Source organism: Strix aluco, chromosome 13, assembly GCF_031877795.1.
Source record: "Strix aluco isolate bStrAlu1 chromosome 13, bStrAlu1.hap1, whole genome shotgun sequence".
Lineage (NCBI taxonomy): Eukaryota > Metazoa > Chordata > Aves > Strigiformes > Strigidae > Strix > Strix aluco.
In genome coordinates, this window is record NC_133943.1 from 18,560,749 (window position 1) to 18,586,989 (window position 26,241).

At 39.7% G+C, this 26,241-nt stretch overlaps 1 protein-coding gene across 3 annotated transcripts in view; it reads left to right on the plus strand.

The window, feature by feature from the left end:
• The window catches only part of RANBP17 (RAN binding protein 17), a 163,801-nt gene that overhangs the window by 121,545 nt on the left and 16,015 nt on the right, over positions 1-26,241 (plus strand). For all 3 annotated transcript variants that reach the window (XM_074838701.1, XM_074838703.1, XM_074838702.1), the window contains 3 exons: positions 9,123-9,337; positions 10,529-10,667; positions 17,364-17,530. In XM_074838701.1, the coding sequence (XP_074694802.1) occupies positions 9,123-9,337; positions 10,529-10,667; positions 17,364-17,530 (521 nt within the window). The remainder of the gene's footprint in view (positions 1-9,122; positions 9,338-10,528; positions 10,668-17,363; positions 17,531-26,241) is intronic.

Below are 26,241 nucleotides of genomic sequence, written 5' to 3' on the forward strand. Positions count from 1 at the left end.
CCATTAATCTCAGTTGTTGGCATCAAGTTTCTGAACCTTGCGAGTAAACCACACTAGTTGGTTTCAACCTGCTTCATTCCTAATTCAGGCCTAAAAATCAGTGTAAAGAAACCTTTTGCTTTCAGTTGCAGATTTTATGGTGTGTATGTGAAGTTCATAAAATTCTCAGCCCTAAATTGTTGGTAGATCTTGCCCATAAAGACCAGACAACATTTTCTAGCTTGTGCTAGAATTTAATTATGCAACATGAAAGGAAATTTCAGGACAGTGCAGATCTAAGATTTAAAACTAAGCAGTGGAGCCATAATGCCTGCTGAAGTCAAAATTATGTGAAACATACTTAGGGATGTGTGGCATCTGTCTGAGGATGTGTGCCTTAGAAAGAAGTGAAATGACCATAAGAGCTTCCTCTCCCACTTCTCTTTTGTGTCTTTCATAACTGTTTTCCTATGGAGGGATGACATTTTATTCAACACAGGTTTAAGAGAGAAACTGTTCTTAATGTCCTCCAAAAGAAAAATTTTAAATCACCTATCAACTAAAAGTGGAGGAAAGATGTAGATGTGGGAGAATGCCTCCACTCAATCTATGTATGTATTTTCATTTTGCTTTTAAAACACATTCATATTATCATCAGTGCCTGAAAGGGTCTCATCAGTGATCTTTCCACTACTTAGGTGTGACATTTAGATGAATTGTTTAGGTTTTCTTTTCTGTGAGTGATTGCCATGATTTGTTTCAGGACTGGACTCACTGCAAAGTCAACATGAAAGACCTCCCATTGCAGTCGGCTGAATTGGCCACTTAGAGCAGAGATTTCAAATAATCCAGCTGGCTTTGCACTGGCACAGATGGGCAGCACTGGCCTGGCCATCACCGTGGCTCAGCTGTGGGCACTGTAATAAACATCCTAGATTAGCACTATTTCAGACTGCTACAGCTATTCTTGAAGTGGTCACTAGCTTACAGTCTGGGAAGGTTTTACTGCCCACTGTAAGTATTTCAAGATACTACAATTAATCAGCTTTGAATAATTGCTGTTAACATTTTTAGCTTTTATCACCAATTACTAGTTTATGAGATTTCCACTCCAGTGTACAGAAAGATATAACTCTTCTGGAAATGTGTTGTAAGGTTTCATTACTTCAGTTACGTGTGATCTTTTTAACATAGAAATTCCTATAAAAATATTGATATTAAGGGATTTTGCATTAATTTCAAAAGCCTTCCTGAAAATCTTAATAATTGTGCTTTTGAGGAAAGCTTTAATCCATAATACTCTATGACTTTTTTTTAAGTGTATTTGTCTTTTAAGCATATGTAATCTTGGCAGCCGTCTAGGTAAAAATAAACAAATAAACCAAGTGATGATAATTCACTTCGGTGTTCTTGAGCAGTGTTTTCAGCCCCACATTCTTAAAAATTGTGTGATTCAGTTAAAAGAATGAATACGTGCATGTCTTCTAATCCTTGGGTTCGGTTTTCAAGTTTTCTGCTGTACTATTACTACAAGTAACTTAAAATCCTGAAATTAGTTGAGATTCTCACATTCAGCATGGTTTTATGGCTGAAGCATTAGAGGGAAAAAAAAAAAAAAAAGACACATAGTAAATGTCAAGAGATGACAACAGACAGTATGTGCTCATTTATCTTACCAAGTCAGTCAAACATCTTGTATATGCCTGCAGCTTATAGTGAGCTCCTCAAAGTTGATCAAAAAGACACTTGAAACTCAAGATAGATTTGATTGAAATCTATACTATAATAATTGCCTTTTTAAACTGAGAGAAACACAAAGTGATGATGTGAGACGGAGGGGGAAAAATAGAAGCAGACATCTCTTTCTTTCATCACACTGTCCTTGTGGGAAGATCCTTCCTTTCAGTCTCGGTTTCAGTTAATCCACTGACCCAGTGGGCTGCCATAAACTCTGCCCAGCCTCATCTCATCCCTGAGAAGTTGCTCTTTCCATCACCTGGAGACCTGGCTGTGCTTGCTCCTCTTGGCAATCCCTGTTTGAACACCAGGCTTCCAGCTCAGCTTGTTACCTCTCACCTCTCCTCCTTGCCGTGCCCTTGACAGTGAGAGTTTCCTTCCCCTAGCTCAGCAGCTCTCCAGGGAAAGACAGACTGCAGGCAGTGTAGCCTAGCATGGTTGCAGCTCTTTCTTAGAAGAATATAACAGACAGACAATAAATGAAAATATGGTTTAATTGTATTGTGCTTCCACTGGTCAGTGAAATTTAAATTTGTTTTAGAACAGGAATTTTCCTTCTTCTCTCTCACATGTAATGATATACAGAAAATACTAGTAAAAGTATTATTTTCAGAAATTTCACCTGCACCAAATTAAACATGAAAATTTCCAGTTATGATTTAGGTCCACTGGTAGTCTTCTTGCTATATAAACCTATAGGTACATAAAAATGTGATCTGAAATACATCTCTGAGGTGTCAACACTTAGACAAGGAATTAGGAAGTGAAGTGAGGTGGCATCAGGTGATTCTTCTCACCAGCATCAAAGCACAGTGCACTGGTGATTATTGACATAATGTTGATTTTTCCTAAGTCTGGACTTACACTCATCAAAGCAGTTTTGGATAACACACAGATACTTGGAAATATGGCCTTCTTCAGGTGATGAAAATAATCTAGAATTTATATGCGGATTTGTTTTGTGCAAATCCTGTGCTGTTGTTTACATGGAAATAACTTTGAAACATTTGGTAACCTATCATGCCACTTTCTTTCTGTCTTCAGTTTTGCCAAAGTTTGTGATGTCCGTTTATGTCTGAGTGGTACCTCCATTTACTATCTGTACGTACTGTAAGATCCGTGCTTGGGCTAAAACTAAAAGGGGGAAGAAAAGGGTAGAACTGTGTTTCTGGGGTGTGAATGTATGTGAACACTTGTGAGTATGGATGCTGAAATCTCTTTAATGCTCGACTAAAGCATATACTCTCTTCTCCTCTAGACTGACATGTAGTGATTTCATATGTTTGAGTGCAAAGCAGAAAAAAATCCCAAATTTTTGAGATATGCTAAGCATGTTCAGTTGTCAGTGAATAAAATTTAAAATATTAATTCTTTGTAGTTTTGAAAATTGGCACCTCAGCAAGTGTTTAGTTCTGCTTAACAGATCCAGCTTTGGGAGTACTAGTGTGTCCTGTCTTTCTGCTCATTTATCACTGATACTGATACAGTGCTGAAGACAATTCCAAGATGTCTTTACAAATGCTATATGTTCAGAAGATGTAAAGCCTCGCGTAGGATGCAAAAAGCACTTAGATAGTCAATTATCCTTGTTAGGACTCTGCAGCTGTTTGGCAAGGGGTGTTGTGTCTTGTCCATTATGGCTAAAGCCAGTCTGAGTGATAGAGTGATTTAAAATAAACAACTGAGAGGAGAAAATTGAAAGGAGTTGGAATAGTGTAGTCCACCATTCTTCATCCCCAATATATTTCACTTTTAATTCTGTATGTACAAGTCTCCTTACTATGTGTTTTTGAACTCCCAGTTGTATAGGAAGGATGTTTCAATGCATCTTGGGACCATCTATTTTTGTTTTGTGGTTTCTTTACATTTTAGTAAACCTCTTCCCTTTCATTATAGGAGACTGACATAAAAATAATATTTTCAATATGCTGTTTTTATTTATCTACATTCTGTCATGATATACTTTGATGTAAGTTTTTAATTTTGCTTCAGCTTTCAGCTGTTGTAGCAGTTACTGCTCAAGGTCAGCGATGAGGTTAGCCACAGTAGCACAAAACAATTTCCTGTTCTCACAGCCCAGGTAGCATTTGGATGTGGATTAAATTTTACCACATTTTCCAGTAGCCAGACACAATTATTTCTAATGAGCTTTAAATTGCTTCCAGAACATGTATTTCAAAACTTAGTGTGGTAATCCATTCAGTGCCAGCAACTTCATAAGATAACAGTTCTTCTTCAAAATTTTGGTTAAACTGATCTGTGCTGTATAACAGGTATTTCTAATCAGCAGCTTAGCTTAAAAGTGGAGTGTTCACTGGTCTCGATTGCCATTGGTCTGCTCTCCTTTCTTTTGTGATAGTGGTTCCAGAATATATTGCTCTTCATTACTGACTCAGATTTCATAATTGGTTTCTTTTGGCAAATTTATCTTGGCGCTGTGCATGCTCATTGTGCTGATTTGAGACGTTTTATGCATGTTTTGTTGTTGTGGAAGCTTTAAAAAATCAGTTTTTGAAGCTCGCTCTCATCTTTATGATTCATGTTTTCCTTTTCGTTTTCTATACACGGCCACTTCTTTATACTGCCCTAGCATTCCGAATGCCTGGAAAGCATACATTCCAAACCATCTTTATGGGGCAGTGGTGAATAATAAAGATAGGAAAGGGGAAAAGGCAAAAAACACCTTTTCTCTATAAATGTGATAAATTTTCACAACCTTTGTTTAATCTCACCGAAGTCTTTTTTTATCTTCATCTAATTCACACATGTTAAAACATGATTTAGTTGTATTATTATACAGAGCGCTTATTGGACTGAAATCTAGAACAAGCCCTGCTTTTAAATGAAACTCAGCCATAAGGAAATCATTTTTGTATTATAGCTTCTACTGTAAAAGCAATTAAGGAGAAGAACTGAAAGGGAAGCTGCCTGTCCTGACATGCTCCCGCATCTAGGAGGGAGTGAGGGAATGAGCTGTGCAAAGAGCTCTGGTGCATATTGCCTCTGGGATTCTGAGGCATGGTGATGTTATCTTCGCTCAGAGCATCCCAGTTTGGTTTTTTTGCTGGCTTTGTATTCCCTCTCTGCATACACACACTTTTTTCTTCCAGCTCCTTTGTTTATGTACTAAGGAGTCTTTCAGTAATGAAATGCTTAATTTGTAAGCCAAATTCCAGCCCTTATTTCCTTATCTAGCAGTTTCGCCCAATACCTTTAAAAATCCTTTTCTTATTCGTGTCAGAATTTTGTATCGCCTCTGAGGCTCAGAGAGTTGATAATTTTGGTAAGTGACGTTGCTGTCAAATGCAGAGCAAAAAGTTGTATTAAAGGAAATTATTGAGAATTTTGAAAGTATATTTTAAGATGGTGTGATACAATTTCTCCCACATTAAGAAGAAATTGGTGCAAGTTGGATTTTTTTCATTTGATTTTTAACTCAGTAGTAACACTGAAACTTCACTGATTAGTCTCTGCAGAGTTTTCATTTTGACAGGAGCTATGAATTTCAAACACAATTTTTAAATTCAGCATGTCAAAAGTCACTTTTATGTTGATTTAATTTCTTTAAATTGTTTCTTTTAACAATAGGAGTTTATAAAATTGTATTTTGGTCCTCCACTACAGGGATTATAAATGTAAGCATATCCTCAGTAGCTGAGGAGTTGTTCTTGACCCGATTCCAAGTACCTCAGTAAATTAGTTTATGTTCAGTAGTATCCATGGTGTGTAAAAATATTCCCCTGAAGCTCCTGCTAAATGTTACAAGTAGATCATTCTTTTTTTATCTAGTCAGGCATAGCACCGTACGTCATTTTTTTTCAATAACTAATGCTAAAACACTAGTCTTTGTTCTAGCACTGCATCCCTTGAATCATAGGCCGATGGCTTGGGGCAGTGGTAACAGGCACGGTGTGGTCTTTCACCTCTGCTGCTAATTTGAAATCAGCTGTTCCCACTCTTAGGCCCTTTTAAAATGAGCCCATGAACACAGAACAGTTCTCTGTGGACTCTGTCCACTTGCAAAAAGCAGCTTTTAATCTTGCACTAGACCCACATTCTTCGCAGTGTTTTCATCATCGAATTCCTCTTCTGCCATGCCTGCCTGGGTGAGGCAGTGTGAGGGAGAGAGGGTTGTGCCTTTCTGTGTTGAATGCTTTATGCTGATCAGTGGATTTAAAGTATTAATTACAGGGTGGTTTTTTTTATGTGAAGTAATAAAAATGATAGAGCATCAGCACTAGTGGATACCTCCTAGAATTCATGTTCCGGGCTAAGGGATTCCTAGGGTTTTTCCAACTTCTTTCCTCATAATCTGTTTTTTCCATTGACTTTCAATTAATTTTCATATTAAGTACATAACTGCCTTGTTGACTACTACTACTACTACTAAGCTCTTTCCATCTGTTGTTGCATGTTACACCAAGTACTTCAAGGACCTAGGATTGCACAATGCAGTGCTTGGACAGCTCAGTTAGAAACTCAGGCTGTTAATTTCTTGGATCCAGAACTTTGTGTTTGATTATTTCTGAAGCCAGATATATATTTGCGTTATTAAAGTAGAGATTTTCAGCCGAGAATTTAATAGTGGAGAAGACCACATAAGGTTAGTTTACAACACACTTACCTTTCTGTCTTGTTTTTGCCATAAGAATTATATACTATTTACATAGTGGCTTTCAAAAATAGTGTGTGCCTTACCACTCTATCTCACAGACAGACAAAATTTTGTATTTTGTTTTATTTTTTTTCACAGAATTTGAAATTCACTGATCTTCTCAGTTACTAGACTAGGTCTTGTCAAAAAGATTATTTATGCTTATTAATGCTAATTAAGATGACAGGGCTGGAATATCTTAAATGGGGCACTGTAGGAAGCTAAATGGAGTTTAATTTTATGTAAATGTAATTTCTCAGCAATGTAAAGTATTACAACAAATGAATATCCAGGTACACTAGAAGACATTATTCTTTTTCTGCTATGTTTTACTTTTCAAAGAGGACCTTTTGGATACTGGTAATTTTTAGTATAACAGAGATTTAATACCATTTGAAATTAATTTCCATGCAGGAGCAGTCGCTGGCATTGTACCCTTTTCCCCAGTTACACTGTGTTCATGACTACAGCATTCAGGGTGGTAGAGGTGCTCATATGACCATTTACAGTATCAAAAACATTCTGTATTTTCTTTTTTTTTTTTTTTTTTTTTAAATAAAAGGGCCTGATTTTGACTGTAAGTGACTATCTTTCCTAGTGAAGTATTTGGTACTTCTCCTCTCTTCCATAATTCTAGTGATGCCATTCTGGCTTCTTACAGACCCAAGTTACTTCTTCTAAGCAATCCCTGATCATACCCCCAGTCTTTTTTTGTAAATCTACTTTTCCTTTACAACCTGATGGATAAATTGCCTTGTAGTTGCTAGAAGTGGTGAACAACATTAATGTTTAAACAAAAACTTATGCCTTTCCCTCTTTGCATCAAATGATACCAAATGGGTGATACTTTGATGCATTGGGTGTTTAGAAATAGGGTTTCCCCCCTCATTTTACTAATTGTATGATGTCAATTCCTCGTTGTCAGTAATCAATAGCATTAAGAGAAAGAATTAAAGTAAGGCAAGTATATGATTTGCAGGTGGAAAAATGTATGGGTAGAAAGGAGAGCTGTGTAGAGACAGACCCAGATTAATATTAGGCCTCAATATGTATTAAACAGTACTATGCAATCTATGAGATCTCTGTCATCTCAGGCAAGTTTTTAGGGGCATTTTTTAATTGCCTATTATAAAAGCAAAACTGAGTTGTCATAACTACCTCTCTCAACTGGTAATGTTTGGAATTGTGAATAGTTAATGTCCAGTTTGTTCATTGCTCCTTGATCCAAGTTGACCAAGAAGGCCAATGGCATGCTGGCTTGTATCAGAAATAGTGTGGCCCCCAGGAGGAGAGAAGTGATCTAGTGATCTAGATCCCTGTACTCAGCACTGGAGAGGCCACACCTCGAATACTGTGTTCAGTTTTGGGCCCCTTACTACGGGGAAGACATTGAGGAGCTGGAGCGTGTCCAAAGAGCAACGAAGCTTGTGAAGGGTCTAGAGCACAAGTCTTATGGGGAGCGGCTGAGGGAACTGCGGGTGTTTAGCCTGGAGAAAAGGAGGCTCAGCAGAGACTTTATCGCTCTCTACAACTACCCCTGGCTGCCCACGGAGGTGGTTGAGTCACCCACCATCCCTGGTGGTATTTAAAAGATGTGCAGATATGGTGCTTAGGGACATGGTTTAGTGGTGGACTTGGCAGTGCTAGGTTAACAGTTGGATTCTATGATCTTAAAGGTCTTTTCCAACCTAAATGATTCTATAATTCTAAGTTGTCATCATAGCCATGACAACTAAGTTAGACACTGAAAGCAGGCAAGCTGAGCATCTGATCTGTAGACTATTGCACTTCTGTTTGTAGGAATACTTTAAAAAATGTACAGTTTTGTGTTATTTTCCTCTATTTAAAATTGCCAAGAACGATGAGTAGTAACAAAGTGAAGACCTGGCACTTGGTTTTTGTGCAGGCCAAGCTTGTCAAGGTCAACATCAGATGGGGTCGATCTAGTCAGGCTACTTCATGTTAGAACTGAAATACTTGATCTTTGCTGTGTTCATTGTACAGTTTTAGCTCACTTTCATTAATTCAGGTTTAAAAAAAACTGTCATGAAGACAAACTAATTCTGGGGTGCTGTGAAGATGAGCATTAAATTATTACAAGATACCTAGAAAACTTGATAATGAGGCCTTGTGAATAATTACATTTATACAGAGGATTGCAGCAGGATCTACTGCGCTGCTGCACAGTGGATCCAGAAGTCACTATTGCCTGTTAATAGCAACAGCAAATATTTACCGTTAGCTGTTATTTTTACATTATAAACATGAAGTTTAATTAAAAAGTCATTCCCATCTGTGACTGGTAAAATAGAGGCTTTTGTAATGGACATATTTGTTTTCTGAGGGATATATTTAGTGCATGTATACATCAGCAACCATCCCAAGAGACTGTCATGGTAATGGATCAAAACCAGGCTTTGCTGCAGCATGAGAAACTATAAAACCATGTGTTGCAACTCTGCTCAGATGAAGGAATTCATGCTGTTAGACCAAGTCATGGTCTGGCTGTGTATCAGTGATGGGAATTCCATAGCTTATATTTTAAAATTTGCATACTAATTCCTGGGTGGCTTTTAAGCTCTAGTCATGCTTACTTAACAGATCTTTTACATCAAATGCAGAAACAATTTTTCTTCCAAATAGTAATGAAAATAAAGACAAAATTAAGTTTAGATAGTGCCATCAAAATATTTTAGATTTGCAGCTGCTTATATAAGTTTCTTTCTTTCTTTCTTTCTTTTTATGAAAACAGGTAATCAGATCCTCTCTCTTGGGACTTTGTCAAAAGATCAGGTTTATCCGTTGAAACTCAAGGGCATTTCCATCTGTTACTCTGCACTCAAATCTGCCTTATGTGGAAATTATGTCAGCTTTGGCGTCTTCAAGTTGTACGGGGACAACCACTTTGACAATGTACTTCAGGCCTTTGTCAAAATGCTGCTTTCAGTATCCCACAGTGACTTGCTAGTAAGCAATTACTCATCTTGGGAGTCTTTACGTGAAATATGAAATAACACCACCACAGGCTTTGTATTGTTATAATGAGACAGAGGGATCTAGAACAGCTCAAATGCAGTTTTCAGTTCAATTACTTGAATTTATTTATATAGCGACATCTAAAATACAGGTATGACTGAACTGCCATGCGAAACGGGAGCTTTTCCAGAATTTTCACTAGGCTTGTCATAAAAGAGAGAAATGGAAATTTTTTTTCCTTTCTATACTTGCAAACCCATTTAGGTTGCCTGCATGCACTATAAAACATCGTCAGATACTCAGCCACTCTGCAATTAGTTTCAATCTGTAAATTGTCACTATGTATTCCTCATAAAATTTAAAACTTTAATTTCAAAGTACACCATGTTCCCACTTCTCTGTGGGAAGACAACAGATCTTGCGCACCATCAGCCTAAATTTGAACTGCGACATTTTCTTCATGACACTTTAGTTCAGAACTGTCGTTTTCTTGCAGGAAGGGACAAATTCGAGATAGTTGAAGATGGTTAATACCCAGATTTATGATTGCCACATAAAGAAAGTCCTTGGAACTGAAAAGTTGCTCTCAGTTAAAACTGGTGTATTGGTTGTATTGTAGTGTGCATATTGGGCACGTTCCTAGCTGTCCAACAATTAATGCCCTAAATAAGAGTCCTTAAGAGTAAGATGCTGATTGGGCCAATGGGTTCCAGCAAGTGCCTTTGCCTGTGCAGAGCCTGTTGCAGGACTTCTCTTAAGCACGAAAATAAAGTCCATCTCTGAGATGATTTGGGGGAATCTGCGATAAATTTTAATAAGATTTCCTGCAGAAGGTAAGATACGGGCTGTAATCCTGTTGAACTGACACCCTGGACAGAACGCTATACTGCTTTTACTGGACTGATAGCTGTGTAGAATGGCAAAGCATGATAGCGTTATTGTGGTATCCTGAGCTTATTTTAAACTAATAGCGAATTTATATCCTACGGTAAATTTGAAAAGTTGAAATCTACTGAAGACAAGAAAATGTTTTGTCTCTATAAGTATTCTGACTTAATGGCTAAATTAGAATTTATCACCTCATAAAAACTGTAAGATCATTCTTCCATCATCTGTTAATATTGTTAATATTACTCAGTGGTAATATCTGTATTTGCTATGAATATGTACTCTTTTTTTCAGCAATATCGAAAACTAAGCCAGTCTTATTACCCGCTTTTGGAGTGTCTGACCCAGGATCATATGAGTTTCGTTACCAGTTTAGAACCTCGTGTCCTAATCTATATTCTTACCTCAATATCTGAAGGACTTACTGCAGTAGGTAAGAATTACTTACACTCAGATAAAGAAAGAATTGAAGTATTCAGCTATCTAGGAGTTTCAAAGAAACGTGTTCATTTGTTTCTTAAAAAAATTAGTATCAAGTGACAGTGGAAGATGCTGGGTTTTGAACATTTTAAGAATGTGACTCTTTCAGTTAATGGAGCTAAGTTCTTTTAAACATCTAATGTGTAGGTTTTTAGAGATACTATTTTTAAATTGTCTTTTCTTACAAGCCAGAATTGTTAAAATTATTCATGTGCCTCCACTAGGATTGTACTGAAAATTCATGAATTTGTTATTCAGAAGTAAAATGTATTAATATGTGTACTGGAATCTGTGGGGTTTTGTTTTCATTTGATCAACATAGCTGTTGTATAAATAATGCTTGTTCTGCAGAGCTGTGATACAATTTGAGAAATTTAAAGGTATCTATCCATGAAAAAAAGAAACTAGTTATTCAGTACTTCCTGAATATACTTTAGTGCAACAGAGTCATACTTGGAGTAACGATAAAAATACCGCAGTCTGATGGTAGTTTATTTCATTCTCTTGCACGGTTTAATTTATGCTTTTTAACCAGATGACTGTCCAAACATTTGGGGTTTGGGCGGGGAGGAGGAGGGAGGGTTGGCAGCCTAGAGTCATTTGGAATATGAAGAAGGAAACTGAGCATTTAGGGGAAGAAAAAATAAATCGTGCAGTTAGATTGTGATCACCTAGGAATACCATGCGTTTATATAGTTTTTGACTGAGAAGCTGTTCAAAACCTTACAGTCGTATTTATTGATTGGGGTGGTTATTAAGGAAAAAAAAAATAGGAACTTTCAATGTTAGTGTGTATAGATGTTACTCTATAATAGCTGGTGTTTCTCATTACCGCCAAGTGTCAGTCAAGCCCCACAGGAATGCATGAATGCACTGAGACTCACAAAGCATTTGCTATGTTAAACACATTCAGCAGTTTTTGCTGCAGGAGGGGAACCACTCTTAGAGAGAAAATGGGTAGTGAATAGCTAAGCAACAGTAGTAAAGTATTCAGGTCATTTTATTATATAATGCTGAAATCCATCTTCTCCCAGATATTTTGAGTGCTTTGTCACCTGTAATGATGGTACAGCAGTTTCTGCCTATAGGCTGGTTCTGCTGGGAGTCTGCCTGTTGATCATTTGCAAATGGATATATTGTACTGAATATTAGCTTGACTGACAGCTACCAGTTTAGCAAGCCCTGTTCCTGTTCTCTGTTATCGCTTCACACTGCATCTCTTCCATTTGAGATATTTGTTATATTCCTTTTGATAATTCGCTAGCATACCAAGTTTACTTTAACTTTTACTTTGAAACCACATTTGAACTCATGTAAAAGAGAGAGAAGAAAATGTAAAAGCTATATAAACTTCAACTTTCATGCGTTATGTTTATTTTCCCCTCTCAAAAAGTGTTGATCTCTCATGCAAGGCGGGGAGGAGGAGTAAGCAAAGTATGTATTTCCAATGTTAGCTTTAAACTTTTGTGGTTTAGGTATCCAGGAGTTTAATCGTGAAGAATTATTAATTTTTAGGAGCACAGATGTTTTTTCAGAAGACTTTTATTTGGTGGAATTCCTGATATTCTGCTGAGAAAAGTATCAAGAAAAATTTTAATAGCTCACTTTTTTTCACATTTTATAAACCATAGATTTGCTTAGCCAATTCTCTCCTTCAGTTCATCTTAATGTCCTTAAGGTACCTAAAATAAATACAAACATGCAAGACTAAAACAAAGCGTGTAGAGGTTTTTAACTTCACCTGACTTCACTGAAGGCTTGATGCAGTCCATCAAAACCTATTACGATCACTTTCATGTACATTTTTTTGTTTATTTACTCTGATTCCTCCAAACTCAGTAAGTTTTTCAGTCTTTGAGATTTGCCAAATCTGTCTGTCAGGAAGACCTAGCTGTTTCCATATTGCCCAGAGAGGATGTGGAATCTCCATCCTTGGAGAGATTCCCAGATACTGGACAAGGTCCTGAGGAACCTGTCTGATGTCGACCCTGTTTTGGGCAGGTCGCTGGACTGGAGGATGGTCCCATTTGTTTTCTGCCACCACCTAGGATCCTACTGGTATTAGAATCACAGAATCATTCAGGTTGGAAAAGACCCTTGGGATCATCGAGTCCAACCATCAGCCCTACTCTACAAAGTTCTCCCTTACACCATATCCCCGAGCATCTCATCTAAACGATCTATTTTCCCTGCATTTTTCACTTGTATTCTCTAGCTTTCCAAAACAATTTTTGATTCTGTCCAAATGCCTGTGTAGCCCCTCATCTTTGTAAATGTCTCTTGGACATTAAGAGTAATACTTACTTTCCATGAGTAGTCAGCTGAAAAATGCTTCTTTTTTACCTTTCATCTTGAAGCGATAAAGTGATTATTTCTCCTTAATGTCATGTTTCTTAATACTGCATGTATCAAGAATTGATATTGATGTCAGCCATTAAATTCCTTATTTGTGTTCAAGAAGTTTTATTTCTGAGTGAACTGAATTAACTTTCTATTGTTATGATGACATGTCCAGATGAACTACTCTTTGTTCAGTTTATAGCTCTTAATTGTTAATTTACTTATTTTTAATCATCTCAAGAGTCACTGCTTTTTCTTAAGAGTCGTTCTTCTAAATGTCTTATCCCTTTTAAAATTTTGGTATTTGGGACATTGCCAGTTGTGAGACAGAGAAATACAAATGTATTTCCTATGTGTTATTTGGTCACATACATCCTTCTGCCCTTGGAAAATGGGTAAGTAGATCCAGGCATTGCCTTTTTCACTGAATTGTATCAGTGCCACAGGAACATCTCAGAATAGTAGGACTCAGGGCTATAAGCCATCTGAGGGGGAATTGTGTTTTAAACTGATTAGAACATACAAGTCCTTTTCAGATATGTTTATAAAAATGAAATAGCTGTCTTTATATTTTAAAAATTAAATACCAGGAGATCACTTCTCTTTCATGGAAAAAAAAGTATCTGATTTTTTTTCTCTATTCCCTTTATGTGTGTGAAATGTTTGAGACTCTCATTGTTGTCAGCTGTAGGATAAACATTCCCCAAATCCGTATTTCTGAGGAGTGTTCATTCTGTTGCAGAGTAAATACCTTGCTTGCTTCTACACTTTATAAACACTGTGAAAGAATATGTATTCCTTCTGAAGCGCCTAGCTGTAAATCAGCTATAATGGAAGCCCTCATCTAAGCTTTTATTGCGAGGATAAACACTCCAATAGTTCTCTTCTAAAGTGTTTACCTGGCTTTTTCACAGCTGACTCAGTGGATCAGAGCCTTTTAATGTAGTCTGCCTGGCATGTTGTCACTAATCTCTGCAAAGCTTTTCTAATTCTCATATGATTAATAGTATAGTATGCTATTCATTGAGGAAAAAGTAAAACATTTTTTCTGTCTTGCTGCCTAATTTAGATGTTAAATTGCTAAATCCATTTACTTTCCAGGTTTAGTCTCAAAGGCAAATAATGCCAGTATTGAACTGTAAGCAATTGATGGACAGGGAAAATACACTTAACTCCCTCTCCTTGCCTTTATGTGAAAACCAAAACAATCTTTTAATATGCAGAGATTCAGCAATGTCATTAAACAGTTGAAAAATAATTCCCCTTCAGCATGCTGTCGTCATATTGTTGAGACCAGAAGGCATCCTCATGTTGTTTGGGAGTTTTGTTGGCTTTTTAAAAATAATATAACCCATTCTAACATACATGCTCAACTTCCAGTTACTTGAGCAAATGGCTGATTGGAATTGCCTAAATAAGGCAAAACCACACAGATAACAAAAAAGTGCATGTAAAATTAGCCCCCAGAACATGAAATGAATGCATACTGGTGAAGAAGCAGCCAAAAGCGCTAGTCAAATGCGATGGTGACTGATGCCAGAGTCGTCATCCTTGTCCCCTGCCCATCACCAGCACCTACCTCACCATCAAGTAAGTCCAGAGAGCTCAGTTTTGTTTGACGAAACTACTGAACTGTTCCTGGGTCCGTACTGACACACATGGAGCTGGTTTTGGTGTTTTCTGTAACCAGGGCCTGCTTGTTTTATGATCCAAATGATTAGTTCACAGGTGATAGAGCTGAGTTGACCAGAAGTGAGAAACATGGCTTGACTGCATTCTTCCTGATTATTCCAAGCTTTTATCTGAGTTTCTTTTATAATTCTATCTTTATTCTGTCTTCTCCACCCATTTCTTCTGTCCATAGTCCAGAATTGGTAGCTCCTTGTTGCTCGTTTGTTCTGTTTATTTGGTTGGCTGGCTTGTCTCACTAAGATTTAGTGAGCACACTATTCTGCTCCAGTACAAGGTTCCACATGCCCAGAAGAGTCATTCAGGGGAGTTTGCTTGACGCTACCTGTCTGTTATACCCTTGCAATCAAAAGGAAAAATGAGCATAGGGAAGCATATTTGATATATAGTTATGGGCAAATTTAAGTAGCTCTTAACACTCATATCAGATTCTCATGAGCAAATGATAGCATAGACCTGTCTGCTGTCCTGCTAAAATCACTTACTGTCGAATGTAAAATATCTACTTGTACAGTATCAGCATGTTTAGAACTACTGCTGTTTTGTAAACTGATGATAGTGATTTACTTTGTATTATTCAATTTAAAAAGAAATAGAGTTAAGCACTGGTTTAGAAATACAGCAGAGCCCTCCTATGAAATATGTATTTTCAAATCTCTCACTTGTTATTGATGGTGATTCAATTCCACCATGAATTGCATTTCTGGTTTGTATGCAGGACTGTTTTGGTTGAGAACACGATGAGTGCCAGATTCTGTGGTCTTTACTTTGGCAAGACTCATAACTTTGAACTCAGCTTTGTTCCGGCAGTCCTGTTGAATTCAGTCCTAGGAAGCTCACTGGTCCAGTGGAGACAGAGTTGAGATGCTCCAGCTCATTCCTGTGAGCTGTTAGACCGCTCTCAACTCCTGCTGCTAAGTCAGCTGGTTGCTTTGGAAGATCAAGTCTTAGGAGACCACTCGTATCTTCTTTGCCTGTAAATGTTTCTTCATGTCACTTCAAAACACTCTTAGCAGAGTAGAATTCATTTTTAGATGGTGAAGGGTTAATAGTGTCAGCACAGAGCTTAAGGAGTTAAACAGACACAGATCAAAATACTTCAGTGTCTAGAGGGATGTGTTTAAATGAACACTGCAAGGTTGGCAGGCCTCCAAATTAGCATAGTTTAAAGAATTCAAGGTACATTTAATTGGATCCTTCTAATCCCTTTTCCCTCAGAATGAGCGTTTTAACAGTTTAATTCCTTTTGCAACCCCCACACATCCCTTACTCCAGTGGCCCATCTAAAATAAATAGTGTGAACTATAAAAGGCCTAGACAAGTTCTAGCTGAAGTCAGTGACAACAGGATGGAGTCCTAAATGCTCCGCTCATTTGGATCTGATGTTTGAAATGGCAGAGAGTATCAGCTAGGGCTGAACCTCGCACCCAGCAGGTTAAACCACTGCGTGTACACAAGGAGCTTCAGTTGGCGTTGGTGTTGCGAGGAACCGGCAGTTGTTGAAACGTGTGGCTCTGGCCAGGATCACGGAGCCGGAGCTGGGAGGCAGCACAGTTGTGAACGTCCAAGTCACAGCCACTGGTTTTGGGGCCAAGGAGTATCTCGGGTGTCAGGCCAGGAGGAGCCAGCAGCTGGGCAGGAGGAAGGGTGCACCACTGTTTTCAGGAGGAAGACGAGAGAAGCATGCGTGAGGACCAGGGGCCGGTACACTGGTGATGCACTGGCCAGTACATCGTGCTGATGCATGGAAGTGAGCAGAATCCTCTCTCACCGCAGCGGCACAGCAGGCAACACCTAGCAACAAAATAACTTACATAAATCAGACAGACATATTTTCTCTGCAAATAGGTTTAAGCTTTTAATCTCCTTTACTTATAGAAACAGTAAGTAAAGATACGAGGTGGCTTTTGCTTCTGCTTTTCAACGCTATCCTCCTTTGCTGTCGTGACTTGCACTTTTGGGGACATTTATGAAGTATTTGGTAGTGACTGCTGTTGTCTTGTTGCCAGCAGTATTTAATGTACTTTAACCTGCTTGAACTATCAGTTGTTAAGCAAAATGACTGGCTGTTCTGTAGTCACCCTTTTACTCCCTTTAATGACCCTCGTTCGTTGTTCGCCACCTGACATTGGTTGTAAGCTGTTTGGGACAGAGAAACGTTGTGAAATACTACTTGAGAAAAACCTAGACAGCAGCCCTACTTGATTTAACCTTACCTTTTCAGTAAGCAGATCAAACCAGAATTTTAGTTTCCAGGGATCTGGAGCCTTCTGAACATGAACCTGAATACCAGTAAAAGGTCAACCCTCATCCTGCAGTTTCCAGTACCCAGAGGGGCAGCTGCCTTCATACAGTTGTGAAGGAAGTTCACTGGAGTTCACAGGATCTTTAGTACATGGAGCTATGCAGTTACTCAAAAGCAAAGGTTTAAGGCTGCTGTGTGTTAATAAAAGCAGTCTTCAAAGCTAGTCAGCTCATGTATCAAAAATAGACTTTGTCAATGTATCAATTAGCCTAATATCAAAGAGATTATTAAAGTTGAGTTCTCCAAGTACTATAAAATGTCATTATTAATTATTCTTTTACAGAAACAATTTTAAAACTTTCATTTTTTACACAGATACAATTGTCTCCTCCAGCTGTTGTGCTAGTTTAGACTACATCGTCACCTACCTCTTCAAGCACCTTGCTAAAGAAGGAAAGAAGACTTTAAGATGTAGAGAGATTTCACAGGATGGACAGAGATTGCTTCATTTCATGCAGCAGAACCCAGAAGTTCTACAGCAGGTGAATTAGCAGTCTTTTCTATGGGGTATTACTACATTTCTGAATTGTCCTGACTTTTTGTGAACAAGGGGGCTGCATTAGCTACTTAGTAACAGAATCAACCTCCCTATGCTGATATGCAACCCTGAGTAGTTTCAGCTGTGTTCTCATGACAACCAAAGATTGAAGATATTTTTTGTCATACTGAAAAGCGTAGATACTATACTTCGCTGTACAGTATCTTAAAACTTGGTGTTTCAGTTTTGCTTGTAAAAAGAGGTGTGTGAGATCATCAATACATTTATAGATAAATGAGAAGGAAAGCTCTCTAAAGTATTTTAGGAGGAAGAAGAACAAATTCTGGCATTGAACCACACATTTTGGTAATGAAATGTGTAAATTGAATGGCTGTATGCTATCGCATTTGAATATTTTATTTTGCAGTAGGCGACTCAGTGGGATTTTTTCTGTTAAAGGTAAATACAATAGAAATTAAATCTAATGCTTCTGAAAAGGATGTGGCTGCTGTACTGCTTAGGAGAGATTTCCCCTTCCCAGCCCCGTCAGGTTTATCACAGCTCAAGTACATTACAGGGAGGTCAGGATGCTCATAGCTATGTACCTCCACATTTGCTCTGTGCCGCATTCCCTTAAAATCTCATTAAACTATTTGAAAATGCATATTTACAAGAACCTCTGGATTCCTAATGCAGTTGCAAAGATGCCATTTCAGGAGACGTGTTTCACAGGTCTGGAGGCTTTTAACGAAAACGGAAGTTATTAACAAAATGCAAATGACTAGTGTGGTCATCTTTGTGTTTCCCTAATAGGTACACTGTCATTTGGAAAAAGCCTGGCATACAGTCGCCACAGTTCTTGTTGTCATTTGTCTACTGTTTTAATTGAAGGTGAAAAGTAACTAATAGTAGCTAATATATTCCTGGCAGTATACAGCCTATTGTGAGAATATTGATGATGTTTATTCTTGACATCATTATCAGAATATGATGATTCCCTTGTCATATCACAGGTTCTGATGTTTTACTTGCCTAACAGGGGTTTCATGGAATCTTAGCAATGAAGTCAGCATTTGGGTATGTCAGCTTGCTCAGTATTGTGCCCTGCGCGCAGTGATTTGAACATCAAGGACAGAACAGCAGCCTGGGCCCTGGACTTTCCTGCATTTGTGGCAATCTTGATGTAATACTTTGTCTGTTAATATGCAGTAATCTTTCACTTCACAGCATATGACTAGGCGGTGATCTGTCTTTATTAACTTCAGATTCTGCGGAATAGGTTATATTTATTTTGAATGCAGGCTTTCACGTACTCTTTTAAATATTAATGGCTGGTCTCCAGTAGTCAGCATAAATATGATTTGCATTAGCACTAGTCATATCATATTGAGTGCCTCTGATGTCAACTACTCAGTGTACTAATATCTGACATCATCTCCCGAGGTCACTGACAACTTTGACCTTTATTCTCATGCACAGTTTCTGTAGTCTCAGAAGCTCTTTTGAATTGATTTGAAATTTTGACTCTTCCCTTTATGAGGCAGTAAAATTGATAATTATTCAGATGGGAACTGAGCACTGAGTGAAAAATCAATTCCACCCGCTCTCTGCTGCGTATAAAATTACTTCTGAGTCTGCTGGACTGAACGGATGGCCAAGGTAAAAGCAGCAGGCAGAAATAGTAGAGAGGATTAGCTGGACGAAACTAATAGCCTAAGGGGATGGCTTTTGAGATGAGGGAGTGGGCCGGTTGGGGGTTATTATCAGCAATGATGGGACTCATTGATCATATGTTTACATCAGGTTTCCATTGGGTTATAAATCAGCCCTGAATAGAAACGGAACCCAAGGCTTTGCGTTTTACCAGGGGGACAGTGTATTAGATTATTCTCACTTTCACACTCAGATGAAAAGTGAGACATTGATTATTCATCGGCTGGCCATTAAACACTGGTTTTATAGATGATTTGACTATCATGGAAGCTAATGAACAAGGTTGCTGCTTCATAACCAGCGGTTTCAGTTTTCAAGACATCTGTGTCGGTTAAGTAATGCATAACCCTATTAAAAGGAATGGGTTACAAATTGCTTAACAGCGCTGAAAAACTAGACCCTAATGACTAATTGTGCTTTGAGTTTAGAGAGGTTTGTCAGCTCTTTAAACTAACCGATGCAATGATAACGGCACTCGGTTCCTAGTCGGGACGTTTCTTCCAAGTTGGGTCTCGGGACGCCGCCGGGTAACGAGCACTTCCAGCGGCACAGCCCGGGACGTGCCGTTCGTGGGGCGCTGCGCCCCGGCTCGGCAGCGCCCGGCGCCCTCGGGGCTCTCCCGCCAGCCGGGGGCCCGGGACGGGCCGCAGCCTCGGCCGAGCGCCGCTGCCGCGGGAGCCGCGCCCGCCCCGGCCCCGCCGCTCCCCGCCCTGCCGGGCCCGAGGCGGGGACAGGCGGCTCCGCCCGCGCAGCGGCACGGCGGGGCTGAGGAGAGGCGCCCTCGGAGCGCGGCGGGCGGTAGGTGCTGGCCAGGCCGGGCCGCGGCGGGGGCAAGCCCCGGGGCGGCGGGAGCGGGGACGGGGCGGGGCGGGACCGCCGCCCCCTGCCGGCGGGCGGGGGCGCAGCGCGGCGCGGGGGGGGGGGGGCGGGGGCCGCGCGGAGAGCGCCCGCCGGGCCGGGGCTGCCCGGGGCGGAACCGCCGCCTCCCGCCGGCCCGCCCGTCCGGGGCCGCGCTGCGGGGGGGTGCGGGCCCGGCCAGCCCCCGGTGATTTCCCCGCAGCACCCGAAACCGCAGCGGACGGGTCCGTGGGCTCCCCCCGCCCTGAGCTGGGCTCACCGTGAAACGAGGCGCTCCAGCATCCGACCGCGGCTCCGTGAATGGGTGCGTGTCCATGGCTGAGGCGTTCCTCTTCTAGAGTAGCGGCGTTGTGTAATTAAACCCTGTTAATTCTCATTTTGTTTGCTGACATACAACCTACAGCTGCTCTGTTTTTTTTAACAGACTGGCGTGACTGGGCAAGGGCAGGAGCAATACAAAACATAGAAGTGAAACAACCTCTTAATGTTTAGGAGCAAGTTACAGCATCCTTTTAAAGTGTAACAGTGGCTTTGGCCTTCTTGCTGTGCCACCGGTTTTGTTCCCCCGGGGCGAGCTACTTAGTCTGAGCTTAATCTGCAAACAACTGCTTCTTGATGGTGTTTTACAGCTGAGCTGAATTAACATGTGTAAAGTAATTTGAGATATATGGATAGAAAGCAGTATTAATATTGTTTATTACATTCAACTATTGCTGTTGCATTATGTTGTGTTACAAGCACTTTAACAAATAATTTTTAAAGGCTCCTACTTTTCTATGCTGTTACTCCAGGATTGACAGGTGAAGCTGGTGTTTGCTCCACTTTATAAATGAAAGCGTAATTTTTGGTTTTAAGATGGTACCTTTATCTTCTGTTAATGCTTATCTTGCTGAATTGTACACATTAGGCTGTTAGTTCAGTTTTGGTATGGTAAAGTACTATTCATGTTCTTTCCAAAAATCAATCAGTTTTGTAGCATCTTTCACCCGTAGTTCTGACAAATGTTCCTAAGAGCCATGGTAAAGAACTCTGTTTGCGTAGTCATCATTGAAATAATTCTGTGCTGGATGTGGAAGTGGATAAATGGTTGGTTGGTTGGAACAGGATTTCAGTGACATTTCAGCGCTGACTTCCTTTCCCGGGCATTTCTTGGAGAGGTGTGTGAGGTCTGGGGCAACAAATGAGGGAGGGTATTGCATGGTGAGTACATTCTGTGCGTCGTTTTCAGGAGGATCATGTGGATAAGAATAAAGAGGGTTTTTTGGTGAGTTTGAATGTTGTACCAACGTTTGGATTAGATCTGCACAGCACCTGCGCCAAGACCCAGCGTGCAGCCGAAGCAATCTCCGTCTCGCTGGTGTCGGAGCGGCGGTGAGTGCTGTCTGGCCTGCCCAGAGGTGGAGCGGCACCGCATGCCTCCGCAGCACGGCCAGCCGGGAACCAGAAGGCACATGCCGGCTGGCTGCTGGCAGGTACGCTCCGCTTCGCAGCCCAGGTGGGCCCACAGCAGGGGACGGTGCTGGTGGATGGTTGGTTTAGGGCTGGGCGGCTGTAGAACGAGGCTGTGTCTGCACTGAGCCCTTCCGAGGGTTCAGCATTTCTGGGGGCAGTGCGTGGGGAGTGCTGCAGTAGGGAAAAATCAGCAGGGATGGGGGAAGAGCTGGCGTTTATTGCCGTAGGGGAGTGTGGTGGAGTACTTGGGCTGGAGAGGGACCTCTAGGAAAGGAGCGGTACAGCAGGTAGATGGGAAGGCATGTGGGTGGACAAAGGACTTTGAGGGAGTGGGTGATGCTGAGTGTGGTAGTGCTGAAAAAGGGAGGAGGATGGGGTAGTCGGTACTGCGGTAACTGGAGAACGTGTGCTGTAACGTGTGCCGTAACGGTGATAGGTAAAACTCACCAGGCTGCTCATTGGAGCTGAGTGCTTGTGACTTAGAACTTCGCCGAGTGACGAAGGTGCACTCAGTGAAGCAGCACAGCAGCAGTGCATAGCAGACGTAAAACAGAAAGTAAAGATGCCAGTCGCAATGAAAAATCAAGTGGCATTACTAAAATAAAAACATGTTATAAATGCTACTTCCCTTTTTTCCCTTTTATGTAGTAAAATCAGTGATGTTTTTGTTTTTCAGATAAACCTCAGTGCCGTATACAGCTAGTGTGGAGTTATGCACAGTAATTGAAATAATAGCCTGAAGAGGGGATGTGTTTATAATGCATGCTTCATGGCCCATGCAGAAGCGCTTGCATATAAGCACATCGAATTGTACTGACGGAGGGCAGTTGTGCAAGATGTTGAGTACCTGAGCACCTTGAGCCACATATGTGAGCATATGCTTAATTCTAAGAGCAGATCAAACCCACAGGTGCGATCGTTCCTATGCTTAAAATTAAATGTGTTTAAAGGCTCAGCTGAATCAGAACCAGAGTGCTCGGCTTTTGCCAGCTCGCGCCTTGAAAGGTTTGATACAGCAGTGAGAAGGATTTTCATTGGGACATCTGTTTTCAGCCTCTTAGCACAATTTAAAAATGTTATCCAATACTATCATAACTTTCTTTATTAATTGAAAGGGATGGAGATATACCAGCTGTAGCCCAAGCCAGCAGAGACTTGGGTGGCTAAGCAACAGAAAAGGCACCATATTGAGTGAGCCAAAATTCAGTCTCAAAGTCATTTATTTTAACCAGTGACAATACGTTTAGACTCTAGTGTTTCGATTTGATTGATGGTTTAATATCATATATAATTTTTTTAATGAAGGGAACCCATTTAAATATGTTAACATTTGCACTAGTAGTCTCCCATGTACATAACTGCATTTAATCATTACTCTGATTGTTTTTGTGGTTGTGTAATTTGTATCAGCAAAATAACTATGTCAAAGCCATCTTATCTTAATGAAAACTATGGTTACTTCTCTTTTATACGTACTTCTTACTGCACGTCCATAAAGGCAGCAGCAGCCTCAGTCTCAAGTATATTGCTAAATGTATAGCTATCACTAACACGAGTGCTGTCAATTAAGAAATCAAAAAAATTAATGAGCTTAGTGTCTTTTCTAATTCTGCTTTGTTTAAAGCCTTGTTGTGATTCGTCATCATGTGAATTGAGTAATTTAATTTTATGACTTTTAATGTTAAAATACATCATCATTAGTGATGTATCTGAAGATTTCACGCTCTTAATAATGGTGCTAAATCAAATTGGGAATCTCCTCTTAATCATCCAAGCTGTGCTATAGTTTACACAAACAGTTTTGGGGAGTGAGAGAAGTTTAGTTCCGCGAAGTAACAAGTATTGTACAGAATTCATGTATGGAAACAAAAAGCGGCGATTCGGCTTGCAGCACAAACTGCTAGAGGTGTCAGTGTTGGATGTGCACCCTCGGGCTAGGCAGCTGGTGTATGTATGCTTTTGTTTATCAGTTACTGGTTTATGTAGCCTTTAGGCCAGCACATGAAACAATCGTTCCTACAGGGTCAGCTGCTGGTCAGAAGCAAAGTAAGAAAAGACTTTGCCTTAAAACGCGTCAGCCATAATTTTAGTGCAGCTGGCACCTGCTACTGGTGCACAGCGGGAGGGTTAGAGGTCAAAGAGGCAGTTGTTCTAAACTCAGTGATGGCTTAAAGGGACTTGTAGATTAATCTGCTTTATTAACTTCTGTATATTAGATAACTATTGCAGTGAATGACAGTCCGTCTTTCTGAATAAGTCCCTTCACCTCTTTCTCTTTTAAATTGGCTTTTGAGTAATGAATATTAAATAGAATACATTTCAGGGTAATTAAATGAAAACATTAGGATGATGTTGTTCTACAATCATATCTATAAGTTTCTTGTATATTTATCTTGCATTATTACCATTCATTGCTTTTTGCTAGCAGAACAAAAAGCATAAATGTTTCAATTAAAGAAGAGGAACTGGCTGTATTTCTCAATAACCTCGTGTCTTCTGTGCTGCATAAATATTTTCAGAAAGCAAATAAGTTTAAGGAGAAGTATAAAAATGTTTTATTTCTTGTTTACTCAGTGCAATGTAATACTTTACATTACTTGGAAATGTTCGATTTCTGCTGGCCATGGTTGTTTTATATAAAACACTAAGAGGTGCTGGTTTGGGGAAGGGTAAAAATATTGCCATTCCATAGAATCTAACTAGCGATATGAATAGCACCAATAATTTTGTAAAGTTCACATTATAATTCAAAATCCAGTTAGAAGTGATGCTTGCAGTCTGGAAAGAAAGCAATATCTTTACAAAATGGATAGGGAAAGGTAACAATCCATTCCATGATCTGCTACTGGCAGATTTGCCATGTGAGTAATGAAACTCGCTTTCAGTGAACACACACTTTCCCCATTCTTAAAAAAAAAAAAAAAAATCAAATTTAAAATTCTAGAATAGCAGCAGCTTACAAGGATGCTTAATTGCTGTTGGATGTGATAGCAGTGGCCCATCGAAGCTTATAGCAGATGAGATGATGCTCATATAGAGATCTGGTGTTTGATGAGGCAATTGCTGCGGCATTCTGACCTAGTCAGTGCTCATTTGAGCAAATGGAAAGGTATGTGTCAGGTGGAAAGGGCTGGTTTGTTGCCAAAAACTTTCTGATGGCTGGCATATACTAAATACATGTCCCACTCAACCTTGGCAGATTTCTGATTTTCAGGATTCCAGAATTGAACCTCAAAATCCAAGTTTTTCCTAGGCTAATAAATTGCTGTCAGTTTTGTTTGTTTGTGACCCTGAGAAATATTTGTGCGCTCGGGGTGTCTTCTGAAATTGTAAGATCCAGAAACTTAGTTTGTTGGGCTTTTTCCCCTGGTGTTTACTTGTTTGAGTTTTTTTGCTGAAAATTGAGATTCTTGTGTATTTATATGTCTCCAGGAACCTGCACAGTTTAAAAATAAAATACATTTTAAAAAAATGCCAATATCTCAACAGATTGATGAGATTTGGGTACACTGTTAGTTTAGCTTAGCATAGTTTAGGTTAGCTTAGTTTAACTTGAGCAAATCCTCCCAATGCTTTGCTGGGCACATCAGAGACAAGATAGTTTAGCTATTGAAAGAGCACTACACACAAAGGACTACTACACAACATGGGATTTGACCTTTCAGTATAACTGTGTTTCTGAATTTATGATTCGTTTCCCTTTAAAAAAAAAAGAAATAAAAAAAATTAAAAATGAAGTGTGTGCAACCATTCTTTAAAATCTTTTTAGCATGACAAGTAAAGTAATCTTCCATTGATACTTAAAAGTCCATCTGCAGAAATTCAGGCAGAATGTTAGAGAGACGCAATATCTATTGAAATGTTGAGTGTCAAACTGCCAGGGTAATGTATTTAGTATGAAATATAATATTCAGTGCATTTTGTTTTGATGACTGCATGAAATAGCCTTGTGCTCTTACCCTTTGTTGTTGTTGTGAAAGATGATATTCACTAAGAAGTGTTGGTGACTATTCAGGACACAGTAGCAATATGCTTATTACCATCTTTATCATCTGTCTTTTATGTTTATTTGCAATAGCTTTGGTTATAGTCCAGTTCATCAGGCTAACAAAAATACTGTTAATTGTTCCACAGAAGAAATTAGAATCAATTTATGAACAGTTTGAAAACAGAAGAGGCTTGAAATCTGTTAGGCAATCAGTAATTAATACTCAGATTAGGCTTTTTAAATTCTATGCTAGTACACTGCTCTGCTCCAGTAGAGCAGACTAGGTCACTTTGGTTTATGGATGACCCTTGAACAGTGGTTAGGGCAAAGCTTCTGGGTTTTCCTTCTTGATTTCCTTCAAGGTGTGATTTAAAAGCCCAGCCTGCTTCCCTATCCCTGCTGATTATCTCCATAGCAGTGCTAAACTAAGGTAAATATGGGTAAAATAATTACCCTGGTTCTAATTTTCTCTGTACTACTGGTTACTGTTGCTGTGTGGGGGATGCCTCTGGGTCTGCTTCTGGCAGACATCCACACGGTTTGAGCCCACGCTCAAGCTGCCTGCAGATCCCAGCTGCCTTGTGGCAAGCAACATCAGGGCTCTTGTAAGAGATCTACAAATCTCTTAGTGTTGCTGCAAGGCCAGGTGGATTATGTGGTAGATGCTAGGCTGGACTTGACTGGAAGGTTAGCGCAAATTTAAA